General features: G+C 46.0%; 2 protein-coding genes across 2 annotated transcripts; both read left to right on the top strand.

Annotated features, from left to right (window-relative positions):
• Positions 1–6,955: 6,955 nt before the first annotated feature.
• Positions 6,956–9,492, top strand: LOC131213553 (protein scarlet). The gene is made up of 4 exons (XM_058207616.1): positions 6,956–7,427; positions 7,665–8,539; positions 8,650–9,220; positions 9,314–9,492. The coding sequence occupies exons 1-4, from the start codon at positions 7,007–7,009 to the stop codon at positions 9,484–9,486; spliced, it is 2,040 nt and encodes a 679-aa protein (XP_058063599.1). The 5' UTR covers positions 6,956–7,006; the 3' UTR covers positions 9,487–9,492.
• Positions 9,493–10,382: 890 nt separating this feature from the next.
• On the top strand, positions 10,383–15,404 carry LOC131213484 (myosin-13). Its single transcript, XM_058207527.1, has 5 exons — positions 10,383–10,787; positions 13,442–13,624; positions 13,655–13,977; positions 14,045–14,259; positions 14,321–15,404. The coding sequence occupies exons 1-5, from the start codon at positions 10,383–10,385 to the stop codon at positions 15,106–15,108; spliced, it is 1,914 nt and encodes a 637-aa protein (XP_058063510.1). The 3' UTR covers positions 15,109–15,404.
• Positions 15,405–15,865: the final 461 nt, after the last annotated feature.

The raw sequence follows: 15,865 nt of genomic DNA, 5'->3' as shown, positions 1-15,865 counted from the left end.
GCTACTCTAGTTAGTGTGAGCTTTCCAAAAGCGTAGAAAAGCTTACAGTTTGTACGTATGTGTATAATCAATTTCAAAAATCCAATTAAAAACTAATCAATAAACTTAGTATACTTGAGCAGTGGTAAAGAAAGTGTCCTTCGGATGATGACCCTCGGTTGCATTGGACTATGCTCCTGAAAACACCCACAGTGGGCAGTGCACCTGAGTGCAGCAGACAATGCATTGCTTACGACCTAGGTGGCGCTGAAAGCTGATTACTTACGCGGGTGCCGCGAACACGGCCAACAGACGGGACCGTCACCAAGAACTAGTACTGCCGCACGGGCACACATGTTGTACTGTGTGGTGTAACGTCACGGCTGACGTTACACCGGCGTCGTCGAATGCGCGCCTCGCAATGCTTCTCGAAAACTTCCGCTATCCTTACGAGGGACGAGATCTGATAACAGCGGCCACCCCTGCTTTTGACCGTGGGCACCACTTTGATTGTCGGTTGTATCAGGTTGACGTAGGTAGGTTGATGGTTGGCTGGTCGAGACGCTACTGCCCCTACTGCATGGAGGCCAAGCATCCGATTTCTGACCTTCCTGGCGCGGTGCGTGCACTGCGAATCTACTGCACACGTCCGACCGACGCTAAAGGCATCATTGCAGTCTCGGGTCGCCTCCTCGCCATTCTCGTTAGATGGTACGTATTGTCACGAGCGCCAAAAGTAACCACACGCGGGACCAACTCATTCATTGTTGCTCAAGCGCAAACGCGACAGGATTCAGGCACGAAATCACTCCGGTCTGTGTGTTGTTGTTGGCTGCCAAGCTGCCCACACAAAAGGTCCTTGCTTGTAATTGCACGTTTTTCCGAAACGCCGGGCAGGTCGCGCAGGAAGCGACAGAGCAGTGGCAGCTATAATGAACTAAACAAACACACACACACACATTCAAATGCACATACACTGAAATGCAGGAAAATCACGCACACATCAGTGCTGGAGAGGAGGTTCCAGTGTGCGTCTGTCGTCTGTGGCGCGCGTGCCGTCACACAGAACTATCGAACGCACACATGCTTGGGCACACACACAGGGCAGCTTCACAGACTCGCAGATGGGTGCCGGGGAGCTGCAGAAGGGTCGCTATGGCCGGTAGTTGGTAGCAGTTTTCCGCCGCTTCCGCGGTTCGCAGTGGTGCGATGGTGCAGTCGACAGGGCAGGGTGGCGCACACCGAACAGGCACATCCACGCGGGGACGCCGTGGTGTGCGTACTTTCTAAACTCACACCACAGCCGTAGCCTTGCATATTTAGGGTTATGTTGGCGCACACCCGATCCGCTGGCCGCCTTTGCCGTCCTCACAAGCGCTCCTCAACCGGTCGCCCGGTCGTCGGAGTCGCGGCTTGCGGGTTGTAGCGGCCGGGTCTGGTGATCTTGTGCTGCTGCTGTCGACCGAGGAGATACTCCCCCGTACATCGGTGGAAAATGTTCGTCTACCACTCGCAGTCGCCGCCGAACGTCGTGTGTGGGTGTCGCTGCACCGCCGCTACGGAGATAGAAGGAAAACCGAGAGAGTTATGTCATTATTTTGGCCAAAGATAAATCACACCACGCTGACGCTGACGAGCGATGAGCGACGATGGTGGAACACGCGATGGGTTGCGAGATTCACAACGATTAGAGCATCGGTGGACCCGGATAACCCCCCTACAGCAGCCTGGCTAGATACCATTTAATTTTCTGGGTGATACTACTACTGTTGGACTATACACACTGGGTGCACTACCAGCTTCCCGTCGGACGTCAAGAATACGCCGCCGAAGCGGAACACTATTTCCACGATCGCAAATCGTTGAAAATGCGTGCTTTATAAGGAGCGGTGAACTTTGAGACGATCCGTCCTCCGGTTTATACCTTCGACATGCCGAGATGTCCTTTCGCCGAAGCACCTGAAGGCTGAGCACCAATGCAGAAATATCTGGAGGGTTTCAAACTGTGATTTACGCACGCTAGTCACAAGGTCTAGAGGGGCTAGATACTTAACTCTGCTTGCAGGTAGTATAGTAAAACTAGAGAATGAAGGATGGCCCCGCAGGGTGGTGTTGGACTGCGCGCACCAGAGACACTGTTAATCTCTGTTGCTTTCTGCAGCGTTGTGTTTTTACGGACCGTGTTGTTCACCCCGCACCAGCCACCTGTTTGTCACGCCGGCTCTATCATTCATTTACAGACAATTGTCAATTGCGATGCCATCTAATTAGGGTGTATCGGGGACCCACGTTTTAGTCAACCGCAGCACGTACTGTCCCTATTTCGCTCATCGCCATTGTCAAGCAATTATTTCGTGACAGCATGCGAACGATGGGGGTGCGCGTGGATCGTTTTTAATTTTGCGATAGACACCCAGCACCATCATCACCGCCGTTGGAATGTGTTTGGGCACGCACGAATTTAGCAGCCCAACCCAATGACGAACGTTCCGGCCGTCAGCAGCAGTTTGAGCAGGTAATTTGCATGCGGTTGATATGGCGGTCAGTTCCGACTCCGGTAGCTTCACCTTTTTAAATGGTTGAACTTTTTATTATCATCGATGCCTACACTGATGCTCAACCCACGCCGCGCGGATGATGTCGAGAAATCAGTGCCATAGTGATTCCCCCCCAACACTATGGACAGCAAGACACGCATACATACACGTGAGGTGCGTAGCGCTCAAGTTACGGGGGTTTCTTTAACGTTATACTATTCTTAAAGTTGATCGACTTTGGAAAAAAATCCTGTTAGACTCTTGCCCGGTGTCAAAATGTGCCACGAGTAAAAAAAAGTTTCGACTAAAGCCGTCAATGTTTGACAGGAGTCGAAAATAAACACACAAAAAACCCTGTATTACACTGCGGCCTGCTGCGGTCACTGCAAAACATTGCGCACGCTTCGCGGTCCGCTGTCGATCATATCTCTCAACGTTCCGTTCGGTTCAATCCTTCTGCCGGATACCACCATTGGCACGACGCACGGATTCACCGGCTCAGACCACGGATGGACAGTTTTTCGCACGTTGTTAAATGCAATTTCCAATTCTGAACATATTTGACTGGCGTCCACTGGAGTACCTACGAACATCAACATAGTTTCGTTTGGAACGTCAACACGAGCATCGGCTTCGCCTGAGTAGACCCGAGATTGTATTCGAAATGAAACGGAGAACGAAACACTAGTCAAAATCCAGCGTGATCGAATCTAAACAAAACATTTAGAGCAAGATATGCTACCTGCGTAACGGGCAGAGGGTCGCCGCGAATCTTCCTTGGACGGTCGCTAATGTATGTAAAAAATGATGTATATGTAATAAGCAAATTTACGCACACGCACACACCCATACAAGGCCGTTCGACTGGTTGGCAATAGACAATTGGTACTAGAAAGTAGAGCGAACGCAGGAGACGGTGTTATCCATAGGCGTTACGATTTGGTATTGTTTTCACCAAGATCCTAGCAATGTTGAACTACGGGAACGCGCATCCAGAAAAGGCCAAGCATACAGTAGTCCGCCTGTGACTGTGAGGAGGTATCAATCACTTTAATTCGGGCCAATTTTATCTTATGATAAGATTACACTTGTTTGGATTGTTCGGTCAATGCGGACCGATCGGAAAAGATCGAATAACGTCAGTGAGAGGCCAGTACACAGGCAGAGAGGGAGGGAGAAAAACAGAGAGAGAAAAGCAGAAATATAGAACGGGCGAGCGGGAGAAAAACAGAAAATCCCGCTTTCTCTGCCAGTGGTTGCCAGACTTTAGGCCAACTACTTTCCCTTTTGGGCCCATTCGCGGACACAGTGTGATACAGATACAGTTGTAGTCGGCACGCGCACATTGAAGGACGGCAAAAACACACGGCAACTTGCGATGCAAACAACGGCCACATTTTGTCGGACTCTCCTTGACAGAACGCACAGTGGGACACCGAGAGAGAGAGAGAGAGAGAGAGAGAGAGAGAGAGAGAGAGAGAGAGAGAGAGACCAACAACCGTCTAATGCAGCCAAAATTAATACACACAACAGGTGATGATGACCTGGAGGAGCACCACCGTCGAGATGATGGTGGATGCGTATAGAACCAAGGACGACCCCCAGTTGTTGGCTGGTTGTTCATCTTTTTAAACTTACCTAACTTCGCGGTTTCTCCACGAACGGTACCAAGCAAAAACACAGAAAGAAGAAACAAAATGACACAAACTGAAAGCCCGAAACGGGGCACCTCACAAGCGAACGTTCAGGCACGCACTAACGGTGTGTGGTAGCGGAGATGCTGGAGCTGCCACGATTTGACACCATCGTTCACCAACACGGACACACCATGCGTTGTCAGCGGCGGACTGGTGTGCGTTCGATTGTAGCAGCAGCGTCCAAGCCAGCGAGACACACCGCCAAATGGCACAGTGTTACGATGGACGACGGTGACGGTATGCCTGTAACGCCTGTAAGTATATCGACAAAAATAAAGCCTCAGCGTTGTTGCGTCCGTTACCATCGTTCTTCGGCTATATTGGAGCACAGTGGGGCGACATAACCACATCCCTTCAGGCTACATTCTGTTTTGCAAGCCCCGGCCTGCAGAAGTCAGCGGTAGAAGCCGACTTGAATAAACAGTTCTTCTAACGTCCGACACAAACGGACTGCAGTAAATATCTACTGTTCTTTACATCATCTGCCGACTGCAGCTTAAAGGCGAAGGCCTCAATGTGGCTAGGCGCCTTTAATTGGGTGGCATAAAAAATTATGGTTTTTTTTTCTCTTCGTTCCATCACATTTGCACTATCAACCATTGATGGACGCTGTACTCACTGTAACTCAGATCAGAATTTCAACGTAAAAGCTGAATGTTTATCTAGCTCGTAGCCGTAACCAAGTACACTTACGACCATTTGGCCCGGTATCTGAAATCGGTTATTTTCGAATCGCAATAAACATACAAAACCATCAGCGCAGATCCAACAGATCGCCGGATCAACTAGTTAGAGGACAATCGCAGTTAACTGGCAATTTACTCTTCGGCTCTGCTAGCAGGCCAAAACTCTTTGGGCAATTACCGTGTGCGGGCAGGGATGAGAGGTTCACCTGGAGGTTCTCCCTTATCGGGGACAATTTAAAGCAAATTCAACAGATCATGTGACAACACAAATACTAGAATTCTTCCGGATTGCGACGACGCACCACATATACCTACAATTTATCAAGAGACACATTCACGCTACACTATAATTGTTATTTTGATGACACATCATTCTACAGTAAATTCGCATCAGTATTTTTTTTGTAACTCCCAAAGGCTGACGCTCACTTACGCATTGGCAGATCTACAATACAGCTAGGGAGATAGGATCCTCGTTACATATTGGTTTATTTTAATGTGCTTAAGGATTCAGCTTGCTTAGAATAAAAAGATACTTGAATATGTCGGAATCCGGATATGGTTGGATCACTTTCAAGATATAATACTGTCATACACCCGACGATTAGGCAACGCATAAACGGGAAAATGGGAATTAAACATTTTTAAGGGTTCGAAAGCTATGCAGCTCCAGTACGCAAAATAGGTAGTTCGGAACCCCAACCAACGTGTATCAACTTGAATGCGAAAATTCAAGCTCCACTATGCCATCCCAAGCCATCCCATTAACATTTTTTGTATAGGTCAATTGTGAATTGGTCAATGGCAGAATGGAAGAGAAGGACACGCTTAAATAAAAGGTTTAAAGGAAAGGAAAGGTTGAAAGAGTGGGTAAAGCAGAATCGGTCATGTGATGCGCACAGTCGGAGAGCCTTTCAGAAAAACAACATTCATGTTTTTTTGCTTTAGAAAGGGTTGTATTTTACGATCTTTGCAAGATAATGAGTAGTAAAGAATATTAGTACTATTTAATATTTTCAAAAAAATTGCCTCAAGTATCTTGTAGTAATTGAGTATAATTTTGCATCGGTAAGAATTTAATCACAGCAGCTTATTACTTTAACAAAATTTTAAATGTAATTTATTACTAATTTCAAAACCATTCCGGGCGTCCTAGAGACGACGAGGGCTCACTAATATTACCCCAGGTTGTTGGTATGAACACAGTGCGATGAATATGCTCTAGGACTCGTAAGATAAGTTGTAAACCGCCAAGTGTCTGCATTTTTTTTCCTAGAAAGGAACTAGCGCAAATAAGTTAGTACAAACCAATATGTAGAATAAAAAACCGCCCAGAAAATGTTTTTTTAAAAATTGAAGTCCCCGAACGGTTTAAACAGCGGTTTTATTTCTCGCACTGTATACATGCCACACTCAATGGTTTCAGCTTCTGTGAAACAAGGTCGAATTTGTATGGATTCGTTTCAGGTAAGTCGTTCGATTCGGATGCAAAAGTGGCTTTGGCAAACGATTCCTTCGTATTGACAACAAATAGCATGCATTCGGAATGAAATCTTGGAGCTTAAGTGCCAAAATATGAATTCCCTAGTACATGCCTGCTGTGTGGTGTAACGTTGAGAAAAAAAAAACGTTTCCCTATTTCACAGCATTGCTTCCTGGTCCAACTGGTAGTGATATTTCAGCACAGCGTTCGCGGCACTAATCGCTCACTACAGCTAATGAGCGGCCACAGGCGACCAAAGAATCCCCAGAACTGCCGGCACTTGCATTCCTTCCTTGTGGTATTGATTTCGCCGTCAGGGTTTGTATCGGTTACGTACTTTCTCTCTCTTTCCTGGCATTAATTCTCCATTATTAGCTCCATACTAGCTCCGTTACCCCCAGCAGATGATACACATTCTGGTTGGGAAAGGTGAATCAGTTTAAGACGAATCGTTCAGTCGATCGCACAGGGGGTAGACGACACTTTGGATTGGAACTATTGCTAGTGCTTCCGTCATCACCAGTGGGTGGTTATCGGAGTGAAATGAAGAAGTGAATTGGGCAACACGTCCATTGTGAGGATTACGCCACTTTTACTGATGCTCGTTAGGAGACGCGTAAGAATATGACTAAGCAATCGGCAATCAAACTGCTCAACATGGTCGCCAACGGAGGCAAGAAGCTGTCGTCAGGCAAGGTGCAATCGCAATCCGACGACAGTTTTGGACGCCGACCGGTCTGTTTGTCTGTGACCAGCACGTCGCCCCCATTGCCCGGTGGGGGTTCTCGTTTCTATCAAGCTTCCTTGCGCAGCTACAGCTACTGGTCTCCAAGCGAACAGGGTGCCACACTGGTATGGCGAGACCTGTGCGTATATGCAACGGCAACAGCTCAAATTGGGCTGAAAGGATCCAGCAAGCCATCGATCAAACGCATCATCAACAACGTGAGCGGTGCGGTTACTCCCGGATCGCTGATAGCGCTAATGGGCTCGAGTGGCGCCGGAAAGAGCACACTAATGGCGGCGCTAGCGTACCGTACGCAACGTAAGTTCCTTTCAGCTGCCATGCCTGGTGACAACATTTCGAAAAAAGCAACCATAGAAGCCTCAAAAGTGCACCGTAGCATTCCACAAGACCTGTTCTAAGTTCCGTTTTTCTTGCTCTCTTTTCCTGGTGATCTCTCTGATGGTTGGTTACCGTGCTACTTGTGCTGGTCGTCGTGCAACGCGCACCCTTCGGCGTTTGAATCGGAAACATCAACCCTGTCCACGCCTTCGTTAGCGGGAACCATCGTTCAGGGGGACATTCTAATCAATGGGCACCTGATCGGACCGTTCATGTACCGGCTTAGTGGATTCGTGCACCAGGATGACCTGTTTGTCAGCACGTTGACGGTGTGTGAGCATTTGCATTTTATGGCCAAACTAAAGCTGGATCGCACCGTTAGCAACAAGGCCGTTGATCAGATGATACGCGAACTGTTGGACCGTACCGGTCTGACCCGGTGTGCACGGACACGCATCGGCGAGGCGGGCGAGGGCAAGATGTTGTCCGGTGGTGAGAAAAAACGGCTTGCCTTCGCCACCGAATTGTTGACCAAACCGACCATCCTTTTCTGTGACGAGCCAACCACGGGTTTGGACTCGTTCAACGCACAAGCACTAGTGTCGACGCTCCAACAGCTAGCGAAACGTGGTACAGCGATCATATGCACGATTCATCAACCATCGAGCCAACTGTTCTCGATGTTCGATCAGGTAATGTTGCTGGCCGAAGGACGCGTTGCCTACGCCGGAAAGCCGAACGATGCGCTGCAATTTTTCGCTCAACATAACTTTGAGTGTCCACCGAACTACAACCCGGCGGAATTTTTGATCGGAGCCCTGGCGACGACGCCCGGCTTCGAGAAGGCTTCGCAACGCTCCGCACAGCGGATGTGCGATCTCTTCGCCGTCAGCGAAGCCGCCGGTCAACGGGACGTTCTGATAAACCTCGAGATGCACATGGCTGAAACTGGCGAGTTTAGTATCAACGATGAGCAGCATCTGGCAGCGCCACCTTCCTGGTTCTACACAACTCTATGGCTCACGTATCGCACATGGTTAACCGTTGTACGGAATCCAACAGTGCAGTATCTACGCTTTCTTCAGAAGATGGTGAGTTCCAAGAAAACTCTCCTGCTAAGACGCCAGACCTTAAGCTTGACCCTACACATGTTGGGGTAAGAACGAGACCGATGCCTAACTGATTGTCAATCTTCCAACAGGCGATTGCGATTATGGCCGGACTCTGCTTTTCCGGCGCGATCGACACAACACAGCTCGGAGTGCAGGCGATGCAAGGCGTTTTATTCATCCTGATCTCAGAGAACACCTTCTCGCCAATGTACTCGGTTTTGTCCGTTTTCCCCGAGACATTCCCTCTGTTTATACGTGAAACTAAGAACGGACTGTACCGTACTTCGCAGTACTACGTGGCAAACGTTGCAGCAATGCTGCCCGGTCTCATCTTGGAACCATTGCTATTCGTACTCATTGCGTACTGGCTGGCCGCGCTTCGTCCTTCGTTTTATGCGTTCGCCATGACCAGCATTGTTGCGATGCTTGTAATGAACGTTTCCACGGCATGCGGATGCTTCTTTTCAGCTGCCTTCAACTCGATGCCATTAGCTTTGGCGTACCTAGTACCGTTCGACTACATCCTGATGATCACTTCCGGTGTCTTCATACAGTTAGGTACCATGCCGGTGGCGATTCAATGGCTCCCTTACATCTCCTGGATGATGTACGCCAATGAGGCAATGTCCATCGTACAGTGGGAAGGTGTAACAAATATAAGTAAGTTTTGAAGCACCGTTTGCCTAGAGAAACGAAACTAAAACCGTAGTGCAACATAAACATATACTTATAAACACTTATCTATCATTACAGCATGCTCTACTCGAAGCGAAAAACTACCATGCTTAGAATCTGGTCACGAAGTACTAGAGTATTACAGCTTCAATGAAAGACACCTATGGGTCAACATTGGTGCAATGGTAGTTCTGTACTTTTGTTTTCACATTCTTGGTTACCTTTTCTTAAGGCGCAAAGCGAAACGTTAGGCGAGTCTGGAGGACTATACTGGACATTTGTCGATGTTTGAGAGATGAAATAAAAAAATCATTTTGCCACTGCCGAAACTTAATTTGAATTCCGATCGAAATGATTAAATATATTACAATTTATGCTAAAATCACATCAGTTGAATATGCAAAGTAGATGTTAGCCCTACCCCATAAACTCAATTTATGCACCGTGATTTAACGCGTGTACAGCACACCTTTTATGGTGCTAATAAATTTCGATTTCAAGTCAATCCCTTTTTGCCATTGCCATTTTTCCGTTCCTAAATTCTATGTCAATAGCCATCTGCTGTAGATCTTTATTTTTCCACTTCAATAGATACAAGTTTTAGTAGCGCAAGAATCCGCTCAGTTTGTTTAATCATTCGTTGCGTCACATCCACGAATGTTGTATAGGTATTCATACTTCATTCCGACATGTTTCATGTTTTGATAAACAAACCAAAAGCGATGTTTAATTTCGTTGTCTTTGCTGATGATGGTACAGCGGACGGAAAGAGATTTTTACACCTTTTTTAACGGTAATATCATCTAAACGAAGCGTTCAACCAATCGGCAGGGGCAAACGTTTCGATTGCAGCAATCAGGTCGCAGGTTTTTCAAGCATCGCTATACAGGAGTTTCGCCGTAATAAACACTCTGTAAACGAACCCGTATTTATAAACGGCAACGCGTCCTGCTTTAACCCACCCAATGACACATACAATCTTTGGCACCTAAGCTTTCTTATCCTCATTGCAGGACTGTTCTTAGTTGTCCAAAGTTGGAATGGAATATTTGTTTCTGTATGTGTTTCGCACTGCACTTGCAGCGCCGTTTTACTCTACAGAATAACAAACTTAGAGCCACCACACAGCAATTAAACAATCGTCAACATGACTGCAGAACATGGAGAATCTGAGTTAACGCAATTGTATGAAAACGTTAGGCGTAACAGTGACGCTTCTTTTCGCGAGTATGTGCTGCGTGAGTTGTTAATTTTCTTCAAGGAATCCGCGTACTTGAACGAAGAAAGCGCCGATCTCGATTTGGATAAGGACGTGTTTGCCAATGATGTAAACAACTGGACGAGCGAAGCAGATAACCGGAGTGTTGACGAAATTCTGCAAGAGGCCGAGTTGTTAATACACCAGCAACCATTGTTTGCAAAAGGCGGTGAAAATGTCGATAGCAAGTCTCAAACAGTGCTAGAAGTTTCGTGTGAAGAGCTTTGGAGCGGTCTGCTCGAAGGTTTGGACATCACCGAACAGAACGATGTGACGTCCCTGGACCGGGTTGATGTAAGTGTATTTTGCTTCGTCCACATACAATTCATTTTACTGTTGAGTATAGCCATTTCAGCTAAAGACGGTTATGTAAAAATCATCTTCTCGCTTTCGCTCGGGATGCGAACGAAACTGCGTGTTTGCTTTTTTAGTCTTGTAGTACCTTTTACAATAGGGTTAGTCTAGTACCTCTTCTCACACATAATGTTTGTGGTTTCCGTCGGAAACCTTATTAGTTTATGAATACACATTACACCTCAAGCTTAGCAACTTCTTGTGCAATTAAATCGACAAACATTACTGCTTCCTCACTAGTGGGCTGAATTTGTCGTGCTGGAAGCACAAACCCATAACGCCCAGTGTCTCGCAGTTCCACTGTGTAGGCGTACTTTATGCGTAATGCGCCGCGTGCCCAGTCATCTGAACCACCAGCGGCAGGATAGAGCGTACTACCGGATGGTCCCACCGTGTAGCGCATACCACTGGATCGTTGAATTTTCTGGGAATAACATAAGAAAATATATTTTAAGAGTATTGTTTGATTGCCAGCCACTCCTTATGCCACTCCTCTACCTCTGCTGCGGCATCTCCGACACGCTTTAGATCCGCATGGTCTGGTGGCACAACCTGCTCGTATCCCCAGGGATAAAGTATGTATTGTCCGTAGCTGTGGAATGTCAAAAACCCTTTCCAGTTAGCTGTTGATTGTTCCATGAACTGACTGACTGCTTTGGTTTCCGGTTCCGAAAAAGGACCAGAACCGGCGAAGATCTCCGAGCAGGGCTGTTTCGATGTACCCTGTCCACCCCATTTGTAGCCATAATTTCGATTCAGATCGACACCGGCGCATGGTCCGTACTGCAGCCCGCCACGATTCTTACGCCAGAGACGGTCGTACTGATGCGTATACTCGTAGCCATCAGGATTGTGCACTGGGAGTATGTACCAGTCGATGTTTTTAATATAATCGGGGTGATTTTCCCAGTCCTCAACCAAATTGTTTGCAATGTAGGTCACCGTTGCAGGACTAATCCATTCACGTGCGTGTATACCACCGTCGATCCAGATGGCACCGTTGCTTTGATTTCCATTCGAAATTCTGATTACCTTCAGTTCCCTTCCGTGAACCGATTTACCTATACTCTTGGTGCTACATATATCCGGATACGTTTTCGCCAGATAATCCATCCAGTCATGTATGTCCTGCAGTCGATGGTAAGCAGTCCACGTCATGCGGTGACCTAGTAAATAACACCAAACCAAAACGAAATAAAGAAAGCAAAAAAATGATATGTCCATCTATCAACCATTTAACTGACGGATATGAAATTATGTACTGATCTTTCTGATTTAACTGCACCCTCCCCGGACATCGTATATTCTCACCATTTCGATTCTCCCAAAGTTCTGTCTCAACTAAAGATGGATTTTCTGTGTCGATAGCCCGTTGTAGATCTTCAATTACCACTTCATAAGACACGTTTTTGGAACGCAAGAAACACTCAGCTTGTTTAATCATTCGGTGCGCCATGAAAATATCGACGGATGTTGTGTTGGTATTCCACCTGGAGGCCTCTGTGTTTTGGAAGGGCGTGAAAAATAGTACCGACACCAATTTAATACTTGAGCACTTAACTTTACCCTCTCCGACCCAGTCTCTGTGCTTACCGAATTTATCCTGTAACTCTGTAACCGCATTTTTGTAAAGTTGATTGTCGTAGGCGATGCGCCACAATTGAGCTCCGTTGTACTTTACCGGTTGATCTGCAGTAATCTCCTGTTGGATGGTGTTGGAAAGATTTCGTCCGACGGGCCTTGTAATGGTCGCGCCTTCAACGGCATAAGCTTCCAGGAGCTTATGTTGGTTCACAAACGACACGGCTATCAGCATTACGCATAGAAAAATTCGGTTGGTTGTCATACTGATGCACGGCTGACCTCGAATAGCACAATTTTTCTCTTGCCTCGATTTGATGTCCCTATACCATGGATACACACGCGCGGGAACGTGGAATGTTTTTAATAATGCGTCGTTTTCTCAACTGCCCACTATGGGGACAATGCTCCTGCCTTTTAAACAATCTTCTTGGAGCCCGACTGAAGACAGCGATATGCGTGTAGTTGAGCATCAGTCATTCAACTCTGTATGCGTGGAACTTACTTCTTTAAAGCGTGTTAAGAGTCCAGTTTGTTTTGCGTTCTTATTCGTCATCAATTGAGGCCAACGTAGGACGTTAGAAGGGAATGAAAGCAGAGGAACAGATATACACTTGCGAATTCCGGTCTGGTTTCTCTCGACCAGTGCCGGTTGGTTGGCTTAAGAATGGAATTTTGAGTTAAGATTTTATGTGCTGGAAGTAATTTTCTTTGTCTCTGCCCTGAGCACGGACTTTTGTAATAACTTGTATTTGTGGTATTATTACTTGAATTACAATAAATTAAGAGGGGAAGAGTTGTGCAAAGTTTTTTTGCGCTCATCTGCCGTGAGCCTCAGCCAGGTACTTACGATGAAACATGCCGGGTTCACGGTGTTGGTCTAGTTATATACAACATGTTTTATCATTTTTCTATAAATTTGCTTTAGAATTGGGTTTGTAGTCATTTGATTTCAATGAGAATTGTGTTGCATAGAATAACACCTGTCTATTTCGATTCTATAAAATATCCAGCAAACATGCGTCAATCGTATGCAAAATAACACATGTAGAACGATCTACTCAACGAACAACGAATTCAGAAACGTCGAACTCGAAAATCAAAGTTCTGTCCTCGACGTATGGCCATCAACCAGGATGCTGACTTCAACAATCAAAGTTAAAACCCGGGACTACTTAGGCGCAGAGCCGATGAATGGTGATACGGGAATCTCCTGACCATCATTGAATGTCCAAAATCAGACCACAAATATTCCACGGACTTGTGACAAATGGACGCAACCATCCCCGGTGCACGAAGCATTGCGGCTCCTAGAAAACGGCACCGAAACATGTATCGTCTCGAAGTACCGTAATCTGGAGAACGAGTTATTAAATCTCACCGAGCAAGTGAAGGATAGTCAGGAGCGATATCACAGTCTTAAGATCCAGTACGAAACGCTTTCTCAAGCTCATCGCACCCTGCGCGACCACTACAGCGTGAAGCAAGACGAGTACGACAAATTGGAATTCGATATACAGCATTTAACAAAGTGTGCCGATGTGCTGAGGTATGTTGAAGAACAGCTTCGTTTATTGCAAAACAGCGAGAGGTTCTATTTTTTTTCTTTTTTTCAGATCTGAGTTGAAATTGGCTCGAAGTGATCGGAACTTTGCACTTGAGCTGCAGAACCTACTACAAGCTGAGCTTGATGATGCGCGGATTGACAAAAAAAGGCTACAGGACTGTAACGAGAAGGGAACAAAAACCATACAGGATCTTCAGCGACAATGTCGCGAGATGGAGCGCATTTTGATGCGAAAAAATCCGGATTCAATTTACGGTCTTATAGGTATGCTCTCATTAGTATATCGCGTAAAGTTACCTTTAAACAGTGTGTGTTTTTTACTCAGTCGCAACAAAACTAACCGACGGCAAGACGGGTAGTGATGTGTCACGGTGCCTACAGGAAATTCCCGGTTGTTCAAAGATGCAGCTGGATACGGATATTAAGAAGCTACATCACAACACCAATTCACATGGCAACCTAGGCGATGTACAAGCACGCTTCAATTCGGTGCAAGTAAAGTACGAGACGCACATTCGTGATTTAGAGATGCAGGTGCTGAGCTTACAGCAAATCAATTCCAAGCTAAACGAACGCATTATTCATCAAATGGAAGAGCTTGCTAGCATTAGCAGTCAAGCAGCAAACAGTAGTGCGTTAAAAAATGTCGTCTCTAACGGTACACAAACTGATTGCCACATCCCGCTGAAACTATCGAAAACGAGACGCTCGGTAATGGTGCAGACGGAGAATTTTGTTGTGAAACCCTTATCTATTCGTCAACAACAGACAAGGAGGGTACCATCACAGAATAAGGAAGACGCTCATTTGTTAGCAACCATCGGCGGCATGCGGGTAGACTTGGCACTCAAGGAGAAAGCTATGCAGCGATTAACACGTGAGGTAGAGGAGTGTAAGAAGACGATAAAAAAATTGCAGAAAAAGAAAGAAGTACTCGTAATGGTAGACAGTGGTAAGTCGCCGGTGAAAGTTCGTAAAACCGTACTGGGTTGTGTGGAAGCTAATGTCGAAGGAAGCTTGCTGCGAGAAGGAGCCCAACCAAAAGCGAAGAGTATCAAAATGAACCATAACGGTCCACAAAATGTAAGAAAACAAATCGTTTCACACGGTTGACTGCATGAAATGGAATGTAAAATATCGGTATTTCCTGTTTCGTTTTTAGCTTAGAAAATGACAAGAGTACCACGGAATAGATTCACGGTATAGAACCTGCGGCGAAGCTACGCTTGGGTTAACGTTCAGCGAAGAACTGGTGTCGAGAGAAGAAAGACTTCTACCTTTTGACAATAACGTTTAATAGGCAAGGCGGCCAAAAAAGTACACGATAAAGAGTTTATGATTAATAACATGAATGTTCATTAATGATATGTCATAATAAAATATGACTAGTAGTCCAATGATTAAACTCATAAACGGCTAAAGCCTTTTCGAACAAAGGACTATGTATGTAAGTACAAAGGTATGTGGTTATGAGTTAACGTAAGTACCGGTATCGGCAAACGCATTGAAAGGATAATTCTCTGTTAACCTCTGCTACACCTCTGCAGCCTGTGTTTTCAGGCTTTTGAGGGCATTGGTCCTGGAACCATTGAGACCCTCAGCTGGGTTAAACCCTCAAGATAAAACATGAGATAAACAATCGTTTTACTGTTGAACTAACTGTTGTAAACATTTGATCGTGAAAGTATGATTTGGAGCACGAAAGGCGCGTTTCATAGTAATTAGCCGGCCAGGTCAATAAACCGTGAAGCTGTTTCCAAGTTATTCATTGTTTTTGAATATGAAATTTACATTACTTACTTTTACTTTCAACCGAAAATAAATCTCTTGACTAAACTTAACGCATGACACTTAACGAAGGATTCAAATA

The sequence above is a fragment of the Anopheles bellator genome, chromosome X (genome assembly GCF_943735745.2).
Source record: "Anopheles bellator chromosome X, idAnoBellAS_SP24_06.2, whole genome shotgun sequence".
Lineage (NCBI taxonomy): Eukaryota > Metazoa > Arthropoda > Insecta > Diptera > Culicidae > Anopheles > Anopheles bellator.
The sequence above is the reverse complement of the archived record's forward strand: the minus strand, read 5'-3'. Positions and strand labels throughout refer to the sequence as shown.

Coding starts and splice junctions, on each gene's coding strand:
- LOC131213553 (XM_058207616.1), top strand. CDS start 7,007: ATGACTAAGCAATCGGCAATCAAACTGCTCAACATGGTCGCCAACGGA. Junction 7,428..7,664: donor GCTAGCGTACCGTACGCAAC/GTAAGTTCCTTT, acceptor CGCCTTCGTTAG/CGGGAACCATCGTTCAGGGG. Junction 9,221..9,313: donor GGAAGGTGTAACAAATATAA/GTAAGTTTTGAA, acceptor CTATCATTACAG/CATGCTCTACTCGAAGCGAA.
- LOC131213484 (XM_058207527.1), top strand. CDS start 10,383: ATGACTGCAGAACATGGAGAATCTGAGTTAACGCAATTGTATGAAAAC. Junction 10,788..13,441: donor CGTCCCTGGACCGGGTTGAT/GTAAGTGTATTT, acceptor TAAAATATCCAG/CAAACATGCGTCAATCGTAT. Junction 13,625..13,654: donor TAGGCGCAGAGCCGATGAAT/GGTGATACGGGA, acceptor TGACCATCATTG/AATGTCCAAAATCAGACCAC.